This window comes from Podarcis melisellensis (genome assembly GCF_964234715.1).
Source record: "Podarcis melisellensis genome assembly, chromosome: 3".
In the NCBI taxonomy this organism is placed as follows: Eukaryota; Metazoa; Chordata; class Lepidosauria; order Squamata; family Lacertidae; genus Podarcis; species Podarcis melisellensis.
The window spans coordinates 95,623-119,848 of record NC_138530.1 but is presented as its reverse complement, the minus strand read 5'-3'; the positions used below and the strand labels follow the sequence as shown (position 1 = coordinate 119,848).

The window sequence follows — 24,226 nt, the reverse complement described above, 5'->3', positions numbered from 1 at the left end:
TCCCTTCAGCTGGTTAGAAAGATGGCAAGAGAGATGTAGAAACGATAACATTTAATTAGAAAGGAGGAAGGCTCCAGGGTCAGGTCCTGGGTGCGTCACTGGAAGGAGAAGTTGGTGCCGGGCAGCCCCCCGCACCACTGGTTGATGAACTTGAGCACGTCCTGGCAGGAGGGGTTGTGGGACATCTGCAGGAGAGGGCGGGAAAGTCAGGGCAGGGTAGGGACCAGGCCAGACTCTGGATCCCCCCCACCACCACACTACTCTCCCTCTCACCTTGACCGCCATCAAGAACTTGTTCCAGCTCTCCTTGTTGGCCTCTTTGCCAGGGCGCTTGAATTCCACCTTGTTCCGCAGCACAGGGTAGCCTGGCAAGGGGCACGGAGATGAGACCAGTTGGAGGCGCCATGACAGGGCACAGCTCTCCCCCAACAAAGGCAGCTCCCTTGGGAGCTCCGCTGGGGCAGGGACAGCTGCTGCCCCTGGGCTCTGCGCATGGAGACGGTGAGGACCCCCTCTCTGGCTCAGGCTAGGAGGCCTCCCCAAGAGACTCGCAGAAGACCAGCAACCTAATCTGCAGGTTGCCATCCTGATCTGATTTGAGGATGTATTTTAATTGATTGCCTGATTTTATGTTAATGTGTTTTACATTTGACGTTAGCCCCTCTAAGCCTGGCTTCGGCTGGGGAGGGCGGGATATAAATAAAATTTATTATTATTATTATTATTATTATTATTATTATTATTATTATTATTATTATTAACCCTTGACTGAGGCTCAAGGAAACACTTGCAAGCAGCTAATCTCTCAGTGCATTGAAGGCAGGCAGAGATGATTTGGGTATAAAATAATGTATGGCATGGGGACAGAGGAAAGTTTTTCTCCCTCTCTCACAACACCAGAAATTGTGGATGCCCAGTGAAGCTGAATATTGTTAGATTCAGGACGGGGAGCATAGTTAAAGTGTGGAACTCCCTCCTGCAGGAGGCAGCCGCGGCCACTAAGCTGAACGGCTCTGAAAGAGGACGGGGCAAATCCACGGAGGAGAAAAAGGCTCTCCAAGGCCCCCAGCCACAATGGCTCTGCTCTGCCTCCACAGCTGGAGACGGGGAGGCTTCTGAATCCCAGTTTCTGCAAACCGCAGGAGGGGAGAGTGCTGCTCTGGTGCTTGAATCTGTTTGGCTCCTGTGAGAAGAGGATGCTGGACTAAGTGGGTCCTGGGCCTGATTCAGCTCCTCTGATGTTCTTTCAGGATGGGGGCACAGCAGTGGCCACCCCCAGCCAGCCAGCCAGCCAGTCACCTGGGACGCACGGAGCAGGGCTGGGTGGCCCCCAGGGTCCCCTGCGAGGGTCCTGTTCCCCCTCACCTGTGATCAGGCAGGGCAGGGAGCGCATGCCGGTGCTGGCTGCCACCAGAGAGGCCTCGTAGGTGTCGCGCTCGTCGCGGGGCAGGACCTGCTCCAGCCGCTGGTCCATGGAGACGGTCAGGACCCAGTCGCGGGTCTCCTCACGCTGCTCCTCCTGCCATGGGGGGGGGAGTGTAGGGGCCTCTCAGATGCAGGCAGGCCGCAGGGCAGGGTGGGGTGCAGGGCTGCCTTCCCCTCTGTGTCCCCCCCAGGGAGCACCTTCCCTCCCTCCCTCCCTCCCTCCATCCGGCTGTCGCTGGGCACCCACCGAGACGTGCTGCTTGGCAGGCAGTGGCACCTCAAAGGGGATGTCTGTGTTCTGGAAGTCGGAGTGGTCCAGGGCGTCCAGAGAGCCCTCCTCAATCGCCTGGGAAGCAGACACAGGAAGGCCTTTTTCTTACCAAGGCTGTCCCCCCCCCCCAGCCCCTTCCCAGCCGCCTCCGAAGGAAACACTCACGTCCGTCAGGTCCAGAAAGTGATTCAGGAAGATGAAGGCCATGTTCTCCCACCCAACGCCCTGCAGGGAGACAGGGGCGGCGTGAGAGGCTGCTCTGGCTGCCCCTCCTGCCCCTGATGCCGCCAGCTGAGGGATGCCAGCCTGGAGGGCAGGGAGGGCGGAGGGATATTGGGGGCAGCCCAAAGCACTCTTGCCCGCTCCTCCCCATCCCTTGCCTGGCAGCCGGATCAGAGGCTCCTGGGCCAGGCAGACCAAGGTGGGGGAAGGAGCCACCTCGGAACAGCAGTGCTTGGGCAGCCGCCCAAACCCCGAGATGGAGCAGGGGCTAAGAATGGGGGTGCCGGGGGCAGGCGGGGGTCCTCATCCTGTCGCAGCACACAAATTCTTTCCACCTGCTGGGGGGGGGGATAGGTGAGGGTGGAGGAGTTGAATGGAGCTGCAGCTGCTCCAGGGTCCTTTCCGGCTGGGGTGGTGCCACTGGGCCCTGGAGGCTGCTCTGGAGGGAGGGCTTTGGGCACAGGGGACCAGGAGAGGCTGGCTCCGATGGCTGCTGTGTGGCTCAGAGGGTGGAAGGAAAGGCCAGTGGGAGGAAACAGCCTCTTGGGTCCCCAACTGGGCTCTTGGCGCCCCTCAGGGGAAGATGGGTGGGGCTGACTGGACAAAGCCCCACCCCCAGCCTCTTTCCCCGCTGGACCCAGGCGCCCCCTGCCCCGCCTCTTGCCTTGGCTGCCGACCCGGCTTCATAGAAGGCCTTGTCTGCGGGGATGAGCTCCGTGTGGCGCAAGAGGGCAATGGAGAGCTTGGCTGCCACAGTGTCCTGGAGGCAAAGGGACAGTCGTCACCCTCCCTCCCCATCGCTCGGATCCCACCCCACTGGCCTCCCACCTTGGAGGAAGGTCCCCCGGACCCAACTGGCTGCCTCTGGCCCTCGGGAGCAAAGGATTCTGGGCCGGAGAGAGCTGCGGCGCAGGATGTGAACCTCCTTTCATGGGAGGAGAAGCAGCTGACAGTCTGGCTCTTTCCTCTCTTCCTCTGGGGAAGGAGGAAGCGTGGATGGGAGAAAACCAGAGCTGAGGGCAAGACCTTCTCCCCTTCTCCCCGCTCTTTGGGCCTCTGTTGTTCTCTCACCAGCTGCTTGATGCTCTGGGCTGCTGACCGCGTGGCATAGTAGTGCGCCACCACCAGCATGGTCTCAAACTCCTCGTGCGCCGGCGTGTTTGCTTCGCTGGACTTCACAATATTCTCACACTGTGGGGAGAAGGGACCACTGGGCTTGGCACACGAGGCAGGGCAGTCGGGGGGGGGGGAGGACCCCTTTGCTCCGTCAATGGGAGGGCCAAGAAATGCAAGCAGCAACTGCAACTGCTGTATTCACAGAATCATGGAATTGCAGGGTTGGGAGGGACCACAAGGGTCATCTAGTCCATCCCCTGCCGTGCAAGAATCTTTTGCCCAAAGTGGGGGCATTGCAGGGGGCTGGGCTAGATGACCCTCGGGGGTCCCTCTCCAACTCCTTATTTCCATTACTCTGGTCCAGGATTTTCTGCCTCAGGGCAGAACATGTTTGGTGGGAACCTGGATGCTCCCTGCCTACAGAGAGAAGCAAACCCACAGCAGGGGAGGAACCTCCATCTGGCAGGCCTACAGAGGTCCCCATTTGGCCCGGAAGGCGGTTCACCCCAAAGATGCAGTGGAGAACCTTAAACTGGGGGGGACCCAGGATCTGCCCCCCAGCCCCAGCCAGATCCCAGCCCATCCTGCGGCACTTTTGCAGCCGCTGCCGCCGCTCTCACCAGGTTGAAGAGGACGTCTCGCAGGTCGGCCCAGCTGTGATAGGCCTCTGCGCAGTTCATGCCAGGCATGTTCACCATCTCCACAAAAAGCCGCTTGTAAATGTTGAAGTTCTGAGGGGAAAGGAAGGAGCGAGAGGGGCAGCGGGGGCAGCTCAACTGAGACGGGACCCTGACCTGCTGGAGGGTCTCTGCTCTGGGTCCTGGGTGGGGCTGCCCCCTTGCCCGCCCCACTGCTGCAGGACCCACCTGTCATTTTGATCTCTTTTGTTGACCATGGCAGCCTGGGCTGGCACAGCCAAGCTCCCCTTTGCCCTACCCGAGAGGAGAAGCCAGGAGGAGGATGCAAGGCCCCTCTGCCCTGCCCTGGCGTGGCTTGGGCAGCTTCCTTTTGCCTGTGCCTCTGGCGACTCAAGCCTGTCAGGGGCACAGGCCAAGGGCTGCCCGGCCAGGCTTCCCATAGGCAGAGCCCACCGGGGGTCTCCACTTACCTGGGCATTGGAGGGAGCGCCGTGCTGGACGTAGAGGCTCAGAGCTTTGTCCCAGCATCCTTCGCGGATGAGGTGGGTGGCATAGAGGGCCACGTACTTGTGCAGCACCTTGTAGTTCTGCAAGGGGGAGAGGGGGACGCACGGTGGGCTCCGAGGGGCAGAGGCCAGGCCCCTTCTTTGCTGGTGGGGCCCATGCTCAGCATTTCCCCTTTCCTGGGGGTGGGGAGAAGGGGAAGACTGGCCAAGCCCTCCCCGCAAGTGACCCAGGCTCCCAAGTCGGAGGCCAGAGGTTGTGCCTCCCGCAGCCCAGAGGAGGGAGCCTACTCCCAGCCCCTTGATTGTGGGCCTTTGCCCCACATCCCAGCACCTTGCCTGCCCCACAATAGCGGGTGGAGACACCGGCCAGTAATGCTGGGTGGGAGCTCTTGGCTGCAGGAGAAGCAGAGGCAGGTTTGCTGCTGAAGGCAAGTGCCCCCCCCCCATCCACCCCTCTGGGTCCCTGCCCCATACCTGCTTGGCTGCTGTCTCCAGGCACTTCTCCCACTGCTCCCTCTCCACGTACATGTCGAGGGCAGCCATGACATCAACTCCCACCAACTGCCGGAGGGGAAAGGAAGCGCTGACCAGATGGGCCAAACCAGCCTGGGCCTTGGTGGGTGGGCAGCCTCCCCAAAGCCAACCCAGAGGCACAAAGACCCCCCAAAAGGCCCTGACCCTGGGCTTGGCTGCTTAACCACGCAGCTCTTCCCATGGCAGGTCTCAAAACCCACCACCAGGGGCATGTGGGGCAGGTTGGGGGTCAGTTCCTTAGGAGGCCCTTGGAGAAAGCTCTCAGCCATTTGCAGCCTGAATGTGTGGGATGCAGAGCCCCCCAGGGAACAAGAGGGGCTGGCTGTGCGTTTGCAATCACACCCCCCCCAATCTCACCGAGTCCACCTTGCCCTGGTCCTTGAGATACTCCTTGTAGTGTTGATCCACGTACTCCTCATACCTGCCGCAGGGAAAGGGGCTGTCACTTGCAGCCGGGCAGAGAAGGGCCCTTGCAGCTACCTGTGGCCCAACCCAGCCTCTGGGCCCCTAAGTAAAGGGCTGGGCCCTCTGGAGCAGGCAGGAACCCATCCAGACACCCCCCAGCTCTTAGAAGCACGGAGGGGAAGCAAGGGGGTCTGCTGGGCACCCCACCCCATGCGCAGCTCTTCAACGGCTCAGGACTATAAACCCAGACCCTGCGACTGTCACCCAAGCCCTTCTTCCTCATGAGAGGTCCAGAGGGTGGCAACATGAGAAGAGCGTTTTCTGTGGTGGCTCCACAATTGTGGGATGCACTCCCCAGGGAGCCTCACTGGGTACCTTCACTACAGATCTTCAGGAGCCAGGCAAAAGCGATCCTCTTCTCCAAGCCCTTTGGCCTTAAGCTATCTGTGGGCTCTCGCAGGGGGCTTCTTACATATTATTTCAAAGGGGTGTGGGCGTTGTTTTCATTTAAATGTATTTATGTGGGATTTTGTTCTCTGCAAGTCACTTTGAGTTGTCTTTGGCAAGAAAAAGCAACCAATTAATAATAGTACAGTGGTATCTTGGGTTAAGAACTTAATCCGTTCTGAACTTAATCCGTTCTTAATCCGTGTTTCCTGCTTGGCAGGGGGTTGGACTCGATGGCCTTTGTGGTCTCTTCCAACTCTATGATTCTATGATTGAAGGTCCGTTCTTAACCTAAAACTGTTCTTAACCTGAACACTTTAGCTAATGGGGCCTCCTGCTGCCGCCGTGCCACCGGAGCACAATTTCTGTTCTCATCCTGAAGCAAAGTTCTTAACCTGAGGTACTATTTCTGGGTTAGCGGAGTCTGTAACCTGAAGCGTCTGTAACCCGAGGTACCACTGTGGTGGTGGTAGTAGTAGTAGTAGTAGTAGTAAATTAAATGCTATACTGCCCTCAGGGTGGTTTACAATAATAAAAACACAAAAATACGTAACATAGTAAACAGTGCAACACCCCCCAGTTCATATGGCGATAGGCGAATATTTCATAAATAATAACAGCAATAGGTCAGACACCCTGAGCTGGAGGACGCTGAGGGCTACCTCAGTGGCCCTGGCTGGCCTAGAGGGAAGGGGGTTTCCTGGGGGATCCCCCCCCCAGCCTACCTGGGGTCCAGCTCCTTGGCCACCCGCTTGGCTTTGTTCCACTCCTCTCCCTCCATGAAGGCATCTATGGCTTCCTTGATGAGGTCCAGGTTGAGGTAGAGCTCGGCTGCCTGGGAGGGCAGAGGTGGGGGGGTCAGCCGGGGCCAGGAGTCTGGAGGCCCCCCCTATGGTTCATCCCAGGCCAGCCCCCTCCCCCAAGAGATGCCCCTGCAAATCCTGGACCTTCCTTACCACGTTGAACTTGCCAATGCTGACCAGCTGGGGCCCCACCAGCCGCATGACCTCGATGCTCCGCGGCTGGCCAAGGAACTTGATGGAGAGCTCAGCCGCCTGCAAGGGGGGGGGGGGAGGAGGCACAATCACAGACCTGTGGGGTTGAGAGGAGCCCCCAGGATCATCTAGTCCAACCCGCTGCACCACAGGGATCTCAGTGACAGCATCTCGGACAGGCAGGTGTCCAATCTCTGCTAAAGGTCTCTGGCGAAGGAGAGGACACCGTTTCCCAGGTGAGTTGGGCACAGCCCTCTGGCTCCAGAGGCCCCCATGGGGCCTGGCAGGGGACGGATCCTGCAGCGAGAGCAACACGCACCTTCATCCAGCACTTCTCCATCAGGGGGTTGTTTCCGGGGTCCCGCACCTTCAGGTAGCAATCCACGGCCCGGGCAAACTCGCCCGCCTGCTCCCACTCTCTCGCCTGCTCCAGGATCCCCTCCACGCCCCTGCCGGCCAACAGCACCCAAATCAACGCCCGAGGACGGGGGAGAGGAGGAGAAGAGCTCGGGGTCCCTGCAACCCGCCACCCCAAAAGAGCAGACTTGTGGAGGGCGGATCTTCACTGACTTCAGGAACCTTCACCCTGGACAGGTTCAAGGGGTTTCAGGGCAGGCTCTCTGCCGTGCCCTCCTCGGCTCCCTTCTTAATCTTGCCGTGTTGGAGGCTTGACATTTTTGTACGCCGCCTTGAGTCACACAGATGTCTTAGGTGGAAACAAGAACTCCCAGAACTGTCAAGTTGGAAGGGTCCCCCAAGGGTCATCTAGTCCAGCCCCCGGAAACGCAGGGCCTGCAACTCATCACAGGCGTTGGGGGCCACTGCGGTATCCTGAATCAGGCAGCCTCAGTGGTGGAGGAGGGGGCCGTGCAGTTGCTGGACCCCAGAGCAGCAACTGGGTGCAGGCCTTTAGCTGAGATTCCTGCCCTGCCGGGGGCTGGGGGTCCCTTCCAACTATGATTCTAGGCCCCTGGGAACAGCTGGGCAGACAGGTCACGTGCCCCCTTCCCCGCGCCCCCGGCTTGGCTTGCCTGGGCCCCTTCTTGGCCACCTCCTGCTCATACTCCTCCTGCAGCGCCTCCAGGTCTCCCGGCAGGAACTCCTTGCAGACACGCAGAGCGTCACTCCACATGGCAGCCTCCTGGAGAGAGAGCCAGGGCAGGGTCACAGGATCCCCTCCGGCCTCAGCGTCTGGGGAGGAGGGAGACACCAGGCGCCACCTCGGAAGGCAGCTGCCCCAGAGCAATGGTGCCCTGCGAGAAAGGACCTCTGCCAGGGCCCAGAGCCTGGCGCATGCACCCTCCCCGCCCTCCTCAGCCCGCTACCTTGTAGTGCTTCACGGCCAGGTCCAGGCGCTGAGCCCGCAGCAGCAGTGCCTCGGCCTTCTGGAACTCCTTCTGCTTGAAGGCGGCGTCTGCCTGGCCCACCAGCACAAGGACCACGCTGTCCGGGTCGTGCGCCTCGGCCACTCGCTGAGCGGCCGCCCAGTTCTGGGCATGGGCGTACCTGGGGGAGCACAGAGGGTCAGGGCAGGAAGGAGAGGCGGCCGGGAGAGGAGCCACAGAGGGCATCCTCCAGGTGGCCGAGCCAGGCGTCTTGGGGGACGGGGGCGGCACTCACATCAGAACGGCCTCCTTGGGCTTCCCGGCCTTCACAAACTGGACTTCAGCCTCCTCAAACTTGCCCTACATGCAGAGGGGGGGGGATTAGCCTCTCTCTCTGCCCAAGAGAGCAGTTTCCCCACCCGCCTTCCAGGCATGGTCTCCTCCTACCTCATCCTCCAGGAAGGAGCCATATTTGAAGTGGATCTCTGGCAGCTTCTGCTTCAGGGAGAGCCTGGCCAGCTCAAAGGCAAAGTCAAACATGCTAAGGAGGAGCAAGGAGAAGATAAGGGGCTGGGCAGTGGCGCCACCACCCACAGGCCCCTGCTGGGAGGCAGCCCCAGGGAGGACAGGGTCATGGAGCCCCTGGTGGGTGTTGGAAGGACCCTGCCCTACCCAGCCACACCTGCTGCAGCAAAGCTAACTATGAGGGGCATTGGGCAGAAGACGGCACTGAAGCCCTTCTGCCTTAGAATCGCAGGGCTGGAAGGGACCCCTGAGGGTCATCAGCCCAACCCCCAAGGCGGGACTTGCAGCTGAGGCCATTCACTCACTTGTTGTCGGCTGCGTGGTCAATGGCCATTTCCAGGAGCCCAAACTTGTTGAGGAGCTTCACGGCGGCCTCCCCGCCAAGGCTCTTCGCCCACAAGAAGGCCACGTGCTTGTGGGAGTTTGCCCCACCGTGAGCCTTGGCCACCTGTCTCGGACCAGGGCAGAAAGGAGGCCACGGGTCAGCAAGCTTCCTGCCCCCCAACTCACTGGCCAAGGCAGGATGGAAGGCCTCCCACCCACCTCTCTCTGTGGGGTTTGCAGCCAAATCACAACTGTGTTTTGCTAGACAAGCAGAGGGCGAGAGCACAGAGAGTTCTGAAACTCCCCAGAAAGGACCCTCTGTGTGACCCACTTTCCTTGCCTTCTCTGGGCAGGAATTCTGTAACCAATGAGATAATCCTTTAACTTCCTTCCGCCTCTCAGGAGACTGTCTTTTCACCACACTTCCAAGCTAAGCAAACGTGCTTTGCTGCAGCTCTTTTTTTCTGCATACTGCTTTGCTGCATTTGCTGCCTGCACTGAGTAAGTAAACCTTTTTGTTTGTTTGTTTGTTTGTTTATCTTGCTAAAAACAAATGGCTCATTCTCTGCAACAGGGGTGAAGAGATAGAGTCAGCAGACCACAAATAAAGGGGATAAAAAGGTGCAATTGCCTAATTCCTAAGCTTCAGCAAACTGCAAAACCTTTAAGTGTTTTACTCTGCTAAAATGCTTCACAGCCCATTGACTTTTTGTATTTCTCCCACACACATAGGAGGGTTTAATCTACGAATTAACCCTCAATCCTTCAGTTATGCTGTGAACCACCCTGAGGTCTACAGGCATAGGGCAGTAAACACAATTAATAAATAATAGTAATAAATAAATCCCCCCAGGAGTAAGCCTGTACAGGGCATGGGGGGGGACACGGGAACCAACTTTCCTCCAACACCCCCTTTGGACAGGCTAGAGCAGAGCTAGCCAGACTTTTCATGTTGGTGGCGCACTTCCTAGACACGCATCATTTTGCAACACAGCAATTCAGTTTTCCTAGCAAACTGGAGGTTAACCTCTCCCCTTTCCAGCCCCAGGAGGTGAGCAGGGAGCTTTCGCATGACACATCTACATACTGCTGCCACTGGCGTAGCTCACCCTACTGCCACCTGGGATGGACGGGCACAGGCACGGCTGGGTGAGGGCACCCAGGGGGCGGCACGGAGGGAGCACAGCTGGGGAGAGGGGAGCAGGAAAGGAATGCTGCCCCCACTGCTGCTTCTCCCCTCCATTGCTTCCACCCTTCGGCAAGCCGGGCCTGGGAGTGCTCAGCCTGGTGGTGCTGAGCCATTGTGCAACACACAGCCCGGGGGGGGGGGCGGAGATAGGCAGCCGCTTCCTCTCCCCTCCGCTGCTTCCACACAGACACACCCGCCAGGCATGACCCTGGAGTGGAACTGCCAGGCTGTCATATGAGGCTGGGAGAGCAGTGCCAGAGCCACCTCCTCCCCAGGCCTCCATCGTGGCCCGGCCCCGGCCAAGCCCTCTCTCTCTTCTGCCCTCTCGCCTAGCCCAGAGGTGGAACGCGGTGCAAGGACAGGCTGAGAGGAAGAGCCGCCGCCACCACCAGCAGCTCAGAGGGCAGCTGGGCGCAGCTTGGCCTTGCCTCCCTGGAGCTGTGCCACCCTCCCCTCACGTGCTGCCTAGTGCGCCCCCCCCCCGCCCCCAGTTAGCTCCGCTGGTGAGTGCAGCAGACACTCCGTTTGGACCGCTCTGGGTCAGAGCGATGGCTCAGCCCCTTGCCCCCGTGGAGCAGTGCATGCTGGGAGCTGCCCTTGCTTACCCGATAGGCTTCGTCCCACATGCTGTTGACGCGGTACATGTTGACGCTCGCCTTCCAGTCCTTGGCCTCCAGGTAGTGATATTCCGCCTCCTGCAGGCGCCCCTCAGCTTCCAGCTCCTGGGGCACAAATAAGCCAGTGACGCCCCTTGAGACTGGCTCCTCCTTGCCCCCCTCGCTGTCTTCTACCTACCTTGCCCAGGTGGAGGTGAGTGTCGCTGAGCAGGTCCTTGTGGTACTTGCCCAGCAAGCGGATCATCTCATCGTACATCTTGCACTTCTTGTACATGGTGATAGCCAGGTCCGGCTCGTCCACCGTGATGAAGAGCCTGGGGAGGGCAGAGCTGGGCACTGAGGGCGAGGCCCCCCAGGAGGAGGAGGGTGTGGGCCCCCCACCCCAGCAAGGAGCCTGCGCAGCACCCACCTCTCGGCCTCCTTGTACTTGCCCTGACGCTCCATCTCCTGGGCCTGCGTGATGTACAGCACAGAGACGTCCTCCGGCCGCATGCACTTGGACGCCAGCTGCAAGGAGAGTCGGGGCTGGGAGCAGGCGCCAGAAGGAAGGAGGGACCCCCGCCTCCCCCCACCCGCAGGAGAGAAGAGCACCCCCAAGAATGCCCGCCACTGGGGCAAACAGGGCCAGCCAGCCCAAATGCCACCCCTTCCTTCTCCTTCTGCTTCCCAGAGACCAGAATAGAGGGAGACCCTGCAAGGTCTCTCAGTGCTTTCGTTGTGATTTCTGCCCCGCAGGGGGCTGGACTAGATGACTCTGGGGGTCCCTTCCAACTCTACCAGTCTATGATTCCAGAGGGCCTCATAGCTGCAGCTCAAGGAACAGCCAAAGGACACCATCTGTGACTCCTGCACTGCCTGCCATGAAGGCCGGGCTGTGGATCTGTGGGTTTTGATGGCCATCTGCAGCCGGAGCCTCCGAGTGGGATGAGTCCCCTGAGCGCAAACCCTCACCTTGTGCGCCTGCTCCCAGCGTCCCGCCTGCGTGTACATGTCAATGGCCTCCTTGCTGTGGTCTCCCTTGACGTACAGATCCTCCGCTATCTGGAGGAGGAGGAGGAAGAAGGAGGTTCCTGTCAGGCTCCTGCCCACCGGACAACTGCTGGTGCTCGGGGCGCTAGGGAGGAGGCTCTCACCTCATACTCCTGCAGAGCGGCATAGTGCTGGGCGACGCGGAGGTAATACTTGCTGGCCGTCTTCTTGTCCTGCGTCTCCAGGATGTAGATGGCCTTCTTCCACTGCCGTGCCCCAATGGCTGCCTCAATGGCCTTGATGGCGCACCTGCACCGTGGAACCGAGGAATTGGAAGGGCCCCCCAGTCCACGCCCTCCCTGCAAGAGGCCAGGCTTCTCCCCAGGGCAGGAGAGAGGAGCCCAGGCCAGGCCCTGCCAGCTGCAAGGGGGAGGCTGCAGGGCGGGCAGGCAGAGTGCCCCCACCCCAGCTGCCTTTGTACCTGGCCTCAATGTAGTGGTTGATGGCAGCATCCAGCTGCTTCTGCTGCACCAGGTGGTCCCCCCAGGCCTCCTCCAGCTTCACCACCTCGGCGGGGAAGACGGAGCGCGCCAACTCCACGGCTGCAGGGAGGGGGAGACGGAGACATGGGCAGGCAGCCTGGGGCCAGGATGGGGCCTGGCCCAGGACTAGCACTCCAGGGAGCAGAGAGGCAGCCAGCCTGGGCAAGAGGGGCCCCAGCTGCAAATCACAGGCCAGACCCAGCAGCCTCCACCGCTGTTCCTCCTCGGGATCAAGGGAGGGGGGGCTGTGCCCAAAGACTCTGTTGGCTTCTTTTGCCTTGTTCAGGGGAAAGGGTGTTGGTCAACTTTAAATAAACATATGAAATGCCCGCCCACCCACTGGAGCTGGCCAGGGGAGGCCCCGCAATACCTTTCAGGAAGGAACTGCCCTTGCGGTAGCACTCCAGGGCCCTCTGGGGGTTCCGGATCTTCTCAAAGAGCTCCCCAGCCTGAGACGGGGGGGGGCAGAGGGAACAACAGGTGGGGCTTTTAGAAAGGTGAGCAAGCAAGGGGCTGGGGTGGTGCGCATGCCCTGTACCCAGGGGCGAGGCTGGGGCCAGCCAGGGCAGGACGCTCCGCATGCCTTCTGAGGAGTCTGCCTGCCTCCTCCCCTCGCTGCCTTACAACTAAGGAGGCGGCGGCAGACAGACCATTTGGGGCAGCGGCAAGCCTGCCGGCACCCAAGCCACTGCGTCACTCCCAGGAGAGACACGTGGCTCGGGTGCACTGCAGGCCCCGCGGTGAATGCTGCCCAGTATTTTGTCACCCCCCTCAGTGGTGACACCCGGGGCACCTGCCCGCACCGCACCCCCCTTCCTCCGCCCCTACAAGAAGGGCTCCGGGGTGGAGCAGGGAGTGAGTCTGCAGGCGCCCGCATCTCCCCTCCATGCAGCTTCCCTCAGCCCTCACCTGCTCAAAGAGGTCCCCTCGGATGAGGGCCGTGGCGATGCGGTTGACCAGGTCGGTGTTGCCCAGCAGCTCCTCGCGGCCCGTGGCCAGACGCGCCGCCTTGGCCGGCAGCCCTGCTTTCAGGTAGAGCCCGATGGCCGCTTGCAGGTCCCCCTGGCCCTCCTGCACCTCCGCCGCCCGCTCCTCCTGCTGGGTCTGCAGCAGCCACTCATAGTAGCCCTGGCGCAGCTTCTCCAGCGCAGGGTGGCCCTGTGGGCAGAGGGAAGGAGGGTGGCAGCACACAAGGGGCCTGGCTGTGACGGCTCCCCAGTGGCCCCCTCCCCAAACACCTGCCCCCCTACCTTGGCCTCGGCCACCGAGATGCACTCGTCCCACATGTGGAGCTCCTGATACATCTCCATGGCTTCCTCCACAGCGTTCTGGAGAGGAGAGGAGACAGCCCAGCGTGAGGGGGGCATGGGGGACTCTGGAGCTGCCCACAAACGCCCCCTGCCCACTTCTGGGCTCACCTGCTCCAGGAAGATCATCTCCGCCAGCTTGTAGTTCTTCTCCAGCATGGCCAGGCGGACACGCACCTGGTAATAGTCTGTGCCGTCCCCTCCCTAGAAGAAAGCGGGCAGCTCTCAGCCAGGTGGGATGCCAGGACAGGGGGAGGGGCTTCTGCCGTGGGCAAGAAGGGCAGGGCAAGGGCAGCACAGGGACCTCCTGGCAGGGAAAGGGGCTGCGGGGGCTGCGGGACGGAGGCGAGGCTGGGGAGGAGCAGGTCAGGAGCACAGAGGGGGCGCAAAGGGGCAGGCCCCCCCCTGCCCCGGGACCCACTCACATATTCCTTGGCCACTTGGTCAGCAATCTCGTTGGTCTCGTGGAGGAAGCGGGCCTTGGAGACGTGGCCCAGAGCAGCAAAACACCTGGGGGGCGGGGGCAGAGAGAGATGCTGTCATGGGGGTCATGTGACAGTTTCTGCAGCCTGAATCTCTTGCAGAAGCAGCAATGGGGAAGGGTGTGGGGCGGGGTCCGCTCGCCCATCCTTGCCCCACACAGAAACACGAATGAGTGGATGACATGGGCAGAGGTGCAGCTCCCTTTGGAGGTCAGGATGAGCAGAGTCCCAGGACGCCTGGTTGGCATGTAGAACTAAGCAAGGCCGTTTTCTGCTGCAAGGGGGCAGAGAGCCGTGAGGAATCCCCCGACCAGCCCACAGGCTGCTGCCTCACTGCCCTTGGGCTGCCAGCTGCTCTCTGGGGCCAGCCTGGCCTCTTCCCCCTCCCCACAGACCTTTCTGCAATGTGCAGCTGCTTGGCCTCCAGAGCCAGGCGGCTCAGCGTCTTCCACATGGCCTCCGTCTCGGCAGACATCTCCAGCGTCTCCAGGAAGGCAACAGCCCTGGGAGTGGAAGGCAGAAGGGGGTGAAGGGAGGGGGGAGCCCAGCTGGACAAAGGAACTTCCTCCCCCCCCCCCATGAATTCATTATGAAAGCTTTTTAAAAAGTTCATAAAGCTTTTTTGAATCATGCAGTAAGGGAAGCGGTGTATGAAGTATGGGGGAAATGTAAAATTTTATGAGAACAAAAAGCACCCTGGTGGCTAAAACCCACAGGGGGAAATATCCTTAAAAAAGCAAATATGAGAAAAGACTGTGTATCTTAGAAAGAATTATTAATAGCAATAGATCATGAGTTGAAATTAAAGACGTTTGAAGATATAAGAGGATTATTAACTGATTGTTTACAATACCATCAACTTAATGATATATTTAAGATGATCCTAGATAAAGGTTTTCTATACTATATGTGGTCATATAGTGAGGTAATACTCCGCAATTCTTCATCATCATCATCACCATCATAACAACAACAACAAAACAACAACAACAACAAAACAACAACAAAACAACAACAACAAAACAACAACAATAATAATAATAATAATAATTTTATGATTCCTACCCCACCCATCTGGCTGGATTTCTGGCTTACAGGAGTCTATTCCTTGGTCTCCACCCCTTCTGTTTCTTCCCATATTGCTCCACCTCTGCCAAGGCCTTGCCAGGGACTGTTCCCTGGCCGGTTCCAGCTTCCTGCTGGTGACGCAGGCCCCCCCCCCCGGACTCCTCTCCCAGCCGCCCACCTGTGGTAATCGCCGTCGTCGATGGCGGTGCCAAACTCGATCAGCCCTTCGTCCAGGGTGTAGGACACGGTGTTGACCCCCTCGGTCACGATCACCTCCGTCTTGCCGTTGCTCCTCTCCAGGTCCACGATGTCACCCTGCCGGGAGCCAAGCCCCAGGCTTTAAGCCCTGCCTTCTGCCCCACCCGGGGCCCTCTCAGCCCTTCGGGACAGAAGCTGCCTCACCTTCATGGGGAACATGGTCACTCGCTCGGGGGTGTCGATGTTGTACCACACGCAGAGGCTGTTCCGGTTCTGGGCCACCACGACATCGCTCCCGGGGACCCACTGCACGTAGGAGCAGTAGCTCAGGATGGTGGTCTTGGTGGCGCTCTCAATGTCGTAGAGATGCAGCTGGGGGGGCGGGGGAGAAGAGGCAAGGGATCAGCGGGGGTGGGGAGGGAGGCAAGTCCGCCGGCCTTCTATGCCTTCAGCCCCCCCTCCACCCCTGGCCTCCCGCTCACTTTCATCTTCTTGTCCCGGAAGAGCAACTTGTGCCCGGTCTCATTCAGCTCCAGCCAGTCAATCTTGCTGTCGTGGCTGACGGTGCCAATATTGTAGCTGCCCACGAGGTCCACTGAGAGGAGGCAGAGAAAAGGCAGGTGGCTCAGGAGAGGCGCCTGGGGCAGCCTGAAGCACTGCCAGGGGGGTGGGGAGTTTTGGGAAGGGGGTCCTCGCTCACCTGTTGCTATTGTTTTGATGTCCACCAGGTAAGCCAGACGCTTGTTTTCCTCCATTCCCTGCTGCCTCCTTTCATTGATGCGGACACTGGGAGAGAGAGAGAAAGGAATTAATACATGGGGGGGCACTGCTCCCTCTTCTTCTTCCCCATGGGAGAAAGAGGGCCTCCTCGCTCACCTGATGAGATGGGGGTTCATAAACTCAGTGCGCACAGAACCCAGGATCTCATTGCTCCCGTACTCCACCAGGGTCAGCTCCCCTGCGTTGAATATCATGCAGACCTAGGGAAAAGGAGAGGTTGGGAGAAGGAAGAAAGGAGCCACCCCTGCCCCTCAAAAGAGGCCCTGCGGTGCAGGGACAAACCCCCAGAGCAACCCACGGGGCTACCCTCCCCCAATACTGTTGCTCTCCTTGCAGACCAGCCAGAACCTTCATCCTTGGAAGGAAGGAAAAGACTTCTTCTTGTACTACTGCAGGCCCTGCCAACTTACATTCTCATTGTCGAAGAAAAACTTCTCATTCCCGCCAGATCCCTGCCAGGCGACCTGAGAGAGACAGGGGGAGAGGGCAGGTGCCCATGAGCTCCAGGCCGGCCACACCACCTCTCAGCAAGGCTGCCCCATCCCCCAGCCCACTCCCCGCCAAACAGACCCAGAGACCCCCACTGCCCTCCCACCAAGCTGTGCATCAGCCAAGCCGCCCCACTTGTCTGCAGTCCTCTGGGCTCTCTGGGAGCACGCTGGTGCTCTCTTGCGTCAGGAGCCCATTGGGAGCCTGCCAAATTCTTCCCCACAGGCGCAGGATGCTCACCTCGCTGAGCTTGGTGGAGCTGAGGTCCCCCAGGAGCAGCGTGTCGGAGGTGTGAGCCACAAGGTAGCGCTCCTTCCCCAGGATCTTCACCTCGTCAATCTCATAGCCATAGTGGGATTTCAACACCACCCGCATCCCGGTGGAGAGGTTCTTCACAATCACCTAGGAGAGGGGGATGGGTGACACAACTCAGATCCTCTCCTTCCTCCCCGGCACACAGGAGGGCAACTTGCAGCGGAAGGAGATGGCCGGTCCCTTCCCCGCTCTGCAGCCCATAGGAAAGCAAGGCTGGCTGACAGGAGGGGCAGAGCAGCTCTGGGGCCAGGAGGGGGCAGCCTCCTTCCAAGGAGACAGCTGCTTCCACAAGTTTCCTGTTTCTATTATTTCATATTTTAAAAGATGCTGATGGAAGAAATTGCATTTCATGTTTGCATACATGGTTGTTTCCTTAAAGAAAATGTATGTTCCAAAATATTTGGTTGAGGACCTTCAAGGATAAACAAGTAGAAAAGGTGGGATTTAATAATAATGATAATGATAATATTAATAATCATAATAATTTTATTATTTATACCCCACTCCTCTGGCTGGGTTTCCCCAGCCACTCTGGGCAGCTTCCAACATATATAAAAACATGGTAAAAACATCAATCCTTAAAAGCTTCCCTAAAAAGGGCTGCTTTTAGATAGTTCTTTATTTCCTTGGCACCACAGGAAGGGCACCACTACTGAAAAGGCTTTCTGCCTGGTTCCCTGTAACTTTGCTTCTTGCAGTGAGGAAACCAGCAGAAGACCCTCGGGGCTGAGCGATGGGGGTGGAGACGCTCCTTCAGGTATACTGGACGGAGGCCGTTTAGGGCTTTAAATTTGAGTCATATGGCAAAACACCAAACACCCTGGTGGTGGCAGGAGCTTCTGTGGGCTCCAGCCTGGAAAAGCAGAAGGGACTGGAAGTGAGGCTCTTCACTTGCCCCAGTGAGCGAGAGGCAGAATGGCCAAATGAAGCCTAAGGGGCTACAATCCATTCAGAAAGATTTACTTTAACTACATCAGCAGAAGACTAGTGAGTGCATTTTAGTTTATGAAAGACAGAATCAATATATCAAAGAGGAAAACTAAGTGCTCATAATACGTAATTGCATCTTGAGAGGAGATTCTAAGAAATGATTAAGTAGCTATTACATGCCAGGTTCACAACATACAAGATTATAATGAATCCTACAATGGCCCAGCTAAACTCTGCCAGCCCTCTCATTAATAAGCTGACTCCATGATCCCAGCTGCCCTAATTAGTTTAATTAGCTGCCTTTGAGTTTAAGAGAAGAACATAGCTACCAATCAAATCCCAGGGAAAAGGCTCCCGGGGTCTTTGCCACAGGATCCAGAAAAATCCAAACACAATATTAGTCGAGGCAAAAGGCAAAGAAAGTAATCACACTTCAAAACGACCTTGACAGATTAGAGAACTGGGCCAATACAAACAAGATGAATTTTAACAGGGAGAAATGTAAGGTATTGCACTTGGGCAAAAAAAATGAGAGGCACAAATACAAGATGGGTGACACCTGGCTTGAGAGCAGTACATGTGAAAAGGATCTAGGAGTCTTGGTGGACCACAAACTTGACATGAGCCAACAGTGTGACGCGGCAGCTAAAAAAGCCAATGCAATTCTGGGCTGCATCAATAGGAGTATAGCATCTAGATCAAGGGAAGTAATAGTGCCACTGTATTCTGCTCTGGTCAGACCTCACCTGGAGTACTGTGTCCAGTTCTGGGCACCACAGTTCAAGAAGGACACTGACAAACTGGAACGTGTCCAGAGGAGGGCAACCAAAATGGTCAAAGGCCTGGAAACGATGCCTTATGAGGAACGTCTAAGGGAGCTGGGCATGTTTAGCCTGGAGAAGAGGAGGTTAAGGGGTGATATGATAGCCATGTTCAAATATATAAAAGGATGTCACATAGAGGAGGGAGAAAGGTTGTTTTCTGCTGCTCCAGAAAAGCGGACACGGAGCAATGGATTCAAACCACAAGAAAGAAGATTCCAGCTAAACATTAGGAAGAACTTCCTGACAGTAAGAGCTGTTCGACAGTGGAATTTGCTGCCAAGGAGTGTGGTGGAGTCTCCTTCTTTGGAGGTCTTTAAGCAGAGGCTTGACAACCATATGTCAGGAGTGCTCTGATGGTGTTTCCTGCTTGGCAGGGGGTTGGACTCCATGGCCCTTGTGGTCTCTTCCAACTCTATGATTCTAATGTTTTAGAATGAAAATAGTGAAGCCTGAACCAACTGAAATTTGATGAGAGAAAAGGACAAATAGGAATGCAGAAAATCTGGGGTGACAAAGGAGGATCAGGGGAAAAACTGCACTCAGTGCTACAACCTGAGACTTCCTCAGAAAGGGGTGGCTTTGAACAAAGCTGGATGGGCATCTTTCAGAGATTTGGAGCCCAGCTGGCCCTTTCTTGGAGTTCTTGCTTTGATCTTGCTCCTCCATCCGTTTGGGAAATGGCTCTTACTCATTTTGAGTCAACCTTCTTGGGCCTGAATATTTGGCTCATGAACAGTTTTGGATGGACACAGCTTTTATTTTCCCCAAAATTGGCTTGGACCACACTATTTAATACATTTTTTTGGAACAGAGTGTAGCCTCTGCAGTTTGCTCATCACTCTTTCAGCCCCTTAGCAAATCAAGGACCTTGCTTGCATCTTGATCTGCAGCAAAGCTGACCTTTGCTTAGAGAACATTTTCTTACACCTATCCTGAGTAAGAGCAGCAAGGAGTAAACGGAGCAGGACAGGCCTTCCTCTGGGCAACCTGCCCTCCCTCCAGCAGCCCCCTCCCCCTTCTTCCACCCCACAGTCCATGGCCAGAGCCCACCACTGCAGCCATAAGTCACTACCCTACGGCCGCAACACATACCTGGCTAGGCCCCACGTAGGTCATCTCAAACTTGTTCTTGTAAATGCTCCTGCGCAGGCAGCAGTCAAACTGCTCCACTCCGCCACAGAGGGTGCCCTGCAGGAACAAAAGCCTTTTCAGCCCACAACCCCTCAGACCCTTCCTGCCTGCCAACCCGAGACGCCCTGCAGGGAAGCTGCATCAAGCGGGCATGATCCGGCAGAGAAGGCGGCCTGCCCCACTCACCGCGCAGAGCCGCGAGCCGTCCCGCTTCCAGGCCAAGGCGGTGATGGTGTAGAGGTGAGGGATCTCCTTGGGCTTGGCTTCCTCCCAGGCACTCCGACGGGGGCTCCAGTTCAGCACCCTCAGCCTGGGGAAATCAAGGGGACAGGCAGTGAGGGTCCGAGGGGGAACAGGCCTGCCCCCCAGCACAGTGCCCCCCCGTCCCAGCCCTTTGGCTCAGCCGCACCTGTCAAAGCTGCCGATGACCACGGACTGGCCCCCTGGGCTAGCTGCCGCCACCGTGAACTCCTTCTCGGAAGAGTCCCGGCTGTAGTCGAAGGTCTGGATGACGTGGCCCTCCTTCCCGTAGGCCACCATCTTTTTGTCGCAGCCGGCGGCCACAATGCTGTTTGAGGCCCAGGCCATGGCGTAGGGGGGGCAGGGGTGGATCACCAGCTTGCCCTGTCCAGGCACCAGGAGCAAGAAACAGGGAGCAATGAAAAGCCGGAGGGAGAAAAAGATCTGCTCCCCGTGGTGCTAAAGCCAGCTGAGACCCCTGGGCAGCGGTAAACTCTCTGCTCTCCCCACCTAGCTCAGCCAGGGGGTGGGGTTGCAACACCTTTTGCTTCTCTGAATGCCAGAGGAGGCCTGCACTGCACCACTAGGGGCAGGTGGGAAACCAGGAGGGCAGGGCTTTAGTGTGATAGTAGGCGTAGCTGGAGGATGGGGGGGGCAGCCTTGCTGGGACTAATCTCCCCCCACTTCATTTAAAGCGCTTGGCACAAGCAAAGAGCACACAAGGGCTTTGAAGCAAGTGTGAGAGAGAGACCCCCATGAGCTCCCTGCTGAAAGCAGCCCCTCCCCCCACCTCGGCAAAACGGCTGCTTGGGAATAATTCTCCCCTCTCAACAACACCTCCCCAAGCCGAAGGTGCTCCCTGGGGCCCTTCCATGCCTCAGAGGCAGCCAGTGTGACCAGTCTCCTTAACTGGAGGTTTTTAAGCAGAGGTTGGGTGCATTTTGTGCATTGCAGGAGGGTGGCCTAGATGACCCTTGGGGTTCCTCTCCCTCTATAATTCTATGACTCCCCCTGCCCTGGTCTCCGCGCAGGCTTGGCCTAGGTGGGGGGGGAGGGGCTCCTGAGATAAGAGAGCCTGCCTGCACCTGTGACTCCCCAGAGCCTTCATCGTCAAAGAAGTAGCGCACGATGGTTCCGTCTGCGTGTCCAGAGAGGATTCCCTTCCCTGAGATGCTGTGCGGCAGCAGAAGGAAGACAAAAGGAGGTCACCAGGGAGCCCCAGTGGGAACTTGCCCTCAGTTCAGAGAGACTTGAGGGGGGTTCAGAGCTGCCCCGTGGGGCTTCCTCACCCTCCCACACTCACTTGGAGGCCAAGGAGACGACGTAGGACTCTGTCCCATAAATGGTGGATGATTTGTTGGTCTTGGTGTTGGCCAGGCGAACCTGCCAGAGAGAAAAGTCTGGTCAGCCTTTGAGGTGCAAGGGAGCAAAGCGAGAGGAGAGGCACCTCCAAAACCCCCCACTCCCTCCAGGGCAACTAGCCAGGGAGAAGACGGAGCCCCAGGAGGCGTCAGGGCCAGATGGAGGGTCTCCTCTGCAGGAGGCTCCAGAGGGGCTCTTTCCCACTCCAAGAGCCAGGCCACTCCTACCTTGCCCTCAACAAGCCCAAAGACGATGGTGTTTTCCTCCGGCCACAGCAAGCAAGTGACAGCGCTCTGGTGGGGAACAGGGCGAAAAGAAGGGGGTCAGGAGGAGGAAAGCAGGCAGGGCGGAGGCCCAGCTCCACCTCTGAGGGGCAGCTCAAGGAGGAGGAGCTGCAAAGAGGCACCTGACTCCTCTGAAGAAGGTGTCTGGAAGAGGAGGCTTCTCTCACAGAGCCCATTTGATGCTGCCCCCTCCCCTCCAGCCCACAAGAGAGTGGGGGTCCTGCCCAGCAGAAAAAAGGAGGACAGGAGAGAAGAGAGGAGAGACTTTGTCTCTGAATCACGTTGGGACCAAGACTGGTTCTCTGCACTTGGCCTTGGCTTGTCTGGACTGAGCTTTATCTGCAACTCTGTTGGTGAGTTCTTGGGTGAAAGGCTCATGTTTTCTGTAACTGGGAACCATCCTGCAGCCACTGGCCACATCCCTTGGAGTTTGATAACTCCCAACTGCCCAGTAATGAAAACCTGGAGATGAGGAGGCCCCAACAGCAGCCTTGAGGGTCTCCGCAGGCACATGGAGACTGGGGGCTGGGTCTTACCGTCTGAATGAATTTGTTGCAGATCACCTTCTTGTCCCCCCTGAAGAAGAGCAAACAGAAAGAGAGTCATCCTCAAAGACCACTGTGGTTCCAGGAAACATGTCATAGGGCTGCTAAGGCATCCCACTGGACAGATAATGCAGAGCATCTAGCAGTAAAGACCACTGCGCCCCCTCAGCTCTGCCCCAGAGAGGAAAGCCAGCCTCCATCAGCAACAGCCACCTGGGCTATGAGTGCAAGCAGCTGTCCTTGCAGCGGGAAGGACCCTACAGAAAAGGCCACTGTGAGAGAGAATACGGGACTCTTCCATCCTCTTGGGATGGAAAGGGAGTGGGAAGAAGTGGGGAAAGGGGCCACCCCAGATTGGTCTCCCCACACCATACAAAGACTCTTACCATTCCTCCCCAATCTTGTAGACGAAAATTATGTTGTCCGTCTGCCCAACAGCAATCTTTGTGGAATCTGGGGAGAATGCCATGCCTTTCACCACATAGCTCTTCCTGCCATACTAGGGGAAGAGAGGCACAGGGATAAAGGCGGGAGTGAGGACCCATTCTGAGATTCCACAGGCTCACTTGCCATCGCCACAGTGAGCAGTTGTGTGCATTTGGTTTAAGCTGCTTTGCAAGTTTACTTACTACTGCCTTCAACTGTCACTGAATTGTCCCTGGGTTTGGGAGGGCTTTGGGGGATCATTCTGCCCCCTCCAGCAGAGGGTCAGGGCAGCCAAGAGCACACACGTGTGGCAAGCTAGGAGTTCAGGAGCTGCTCTTGACCTGACGGCTGGGAGGCCTCAACACCTTCATCCCATAGTTTTGTGTTGCCCAATGACAGTTTTGCCTTTTGACTGGCTCCAGGTAGAGGAAGACCCAGTGGCTCCAGTGCCATTAAACACTTTTCTCCTGATGTTGCTTATCAGCTGAATTACTGCCACTTGGGTGAGTATTTGTGTGAATGCGTGAGTGTTTGAACCTCTTGGTACCAATGTATTAATGTATACTTGACTATATGAAATAAATGTTATATGAGAAGTATATAAACCCAGATCTGGTCTCTGACGTGTCTTACTGAAAATCCTATAGCATGCGGGATATCACTTGTCTCTCTGGATTTCAAAAGAACCAAGTTACCACAGTTTGGTGACACTAGAAGCATTTTTTAAAATTCTGTTTCTGTCCTACCTCCCAAAGGAGCCCAGAGCTGGCCACCAAGGCTGCTTGTCTCTCCCCCACCCCCTGGGGCTCAAGACTGAACCCACAGGCTCTGCAGCAGCCCCTTCTTGAGGCCAAGAAGGGAGCAGCCCTTGCCCTCCAGGTGTTGTTGGACTCCAAACTGCCACCAGCCTGAGGTGGGGGGCACAGCCAGTGGGGGGGACGGACGGACATTGTAGTTCAGCCATATCTGGAGGGGGGCCCACCCTGGCTTAGGGCAAGTCGCCTGCTCTGTGGGTCTCTTTCCCTGAGGGGCTTGAGGCGGGACCTGTTCCCCGGAGGCTCTGGGGGTCACCCCCTTCAACAACGACCGGGGCTGAGAAAAGGGCTCAGCTGCCGAGCCATGTCTCCCGGGGGCTCCGATGGCGGCTCCCCTTGGGACTGAGCAGGGCCCGCAGCCTGAGTCGCGGGGGGGAGCGCTGGCTGAGCTACCTTGGGGTCGGTGGGCTTGGTGGAGAACTTGTCCCGCCGCTCGCCGTGCTCGTCGTAGAGGAGGACCACGCGGTCCACGGTGCAGACGGCGAACTTGGCGTTGTTGGGGGCCCAGGCCATGCACGTGACCTTGGCGGCCCCATCCTGGCAGGAGGAGGAGGAGGAGGAAGGTGTCGAGGCTCAGCGACGCCACGGCAGGCGCCACCCCCAAGAGGGCCCCGCACGGCGGGTCCGGGACTCTGCGCCCCCCCCCCCCGCCCCGCGACCCCCTTCCCCGCCTGGCCCGGCCCTCTCTGGGCCGCCCCCCCCCCCGGAGGCTGATGCTGGCGGGGCGGGCGTCTCCCACCTGCGGGGTGAGCAGGGTCCGGACGTGGCGCAGCTGCATCGCCTTCCCGTCCCCGCAGGCCGCGCGGCGTCTCCGCCCGTTGCCCCAGCAACCGCCCCGGGAAGCGGCCGCCTCTGATGACGTCGCCGGCGCCGCGCGGCGTGGCAGGAGGAAGGGCGCGCCGCGGCCCAGAGATCAACTAAAGGGCAGAGTGGCGCCCGCCCCCATCCGGATGGGGATTTCCGGGCTCGTGCAGGAGGAG

At 58.2% G+C, this 24,226-nt stretch overlaps 1 protein-coding gene across 1 annotated transcript; it reads right to left on the bottom strand.

The window, feature by feature from the left end:
- Positions 1-34: 34 nt before the first annotated feature.
- On the bottom strand, positions 35-24,136 carry IFT172 (intraflagellar transport 172). Its single transcript, XM_081903654.1, has 48 exons — positions 23,986-24,136; positions 23,640-23,783; positions 22,392-22,504; positions 21,997-22,036; positions 21,404-21,469; positions 21,118-21,197; positions 20,900-20,987; positions 19,984-20,198; positions 19,761-19,884; positions 19,536-19,631; positions 16,615-16,776; positions 16,296-16,349; positions 15,982-16,085; positions 15,806-15,891; positions 15,588-15,700; positions 15,310-15,477; positions 15,086-15,222; positions 14,235-14,342; positions 13,783-13,867; positions 13,469-13,561; positions 13,301-13,378; positions 12,960-13,208; positions 12,421-12,499; positions 11,990-12,110; positions 11,673-11,817; positions 11,491-11,580; positions 10,949-11,046; positions 10,718-10,853; positions 10,528-10,644; positions 8,715-8,857; positions 8,332-8,425; positions 8,180-8,244; positions 7,885-8,065; positions 7,591-7,700; positions 6,879-7,008; positions 6,521-6,619; positions 6,290-6,399; positions 5,070-5,133; positions 4,653-4,739; positions 4,143-4,259; positions 3,655-3,765; positions 2,990-3,109; positions 2,583-2,678; positions 1,862-1,921; positions 1,673-1,771; positions 1,366-1,519; positions 274-365; positions 35-185 (listed from the first exon to the last, which is right to left on the bottom strand). The coding sequence occupies exons 1-48, from the start codon at positions 24,022-24,024 to the stop codon at positions 96-98; spliced, it is 5,250 nt and encodes a 1,749-aa protein (XP_081759780.1). The 5' UTR covers positions 24,025-24,136; the 3' UTR covers positions 35-95.
- Positions 24,137-24,226: the final 90 nt, after the last annotated feature.

Excerpts from the sequence above, each read along its gene's own strand:
- IFT172 (XM_081903654.1), bottom strand. The coding sequence starts at position 24,024 with ATGCAGCTGCGCCACGTCCGGACCCTGCTCACCCCGCAG. Across the intron at positions 12,500-12,959 it reads GAGGGGACCTCTTTGAGCAG|GCTGGGGAGCTCTTTGAGAA; the intron begins GTGAGGGCTGAG and ends CCCCCGTCTCAG. Across the intron at positions 8,066-8,179 it reads CCCAAGGAGGCCGTTCTGAT|GTACGCCCATGCCCAGAACT; the intron begins GTGAGTGCCGCC and ends GTGCTCCCCCAG.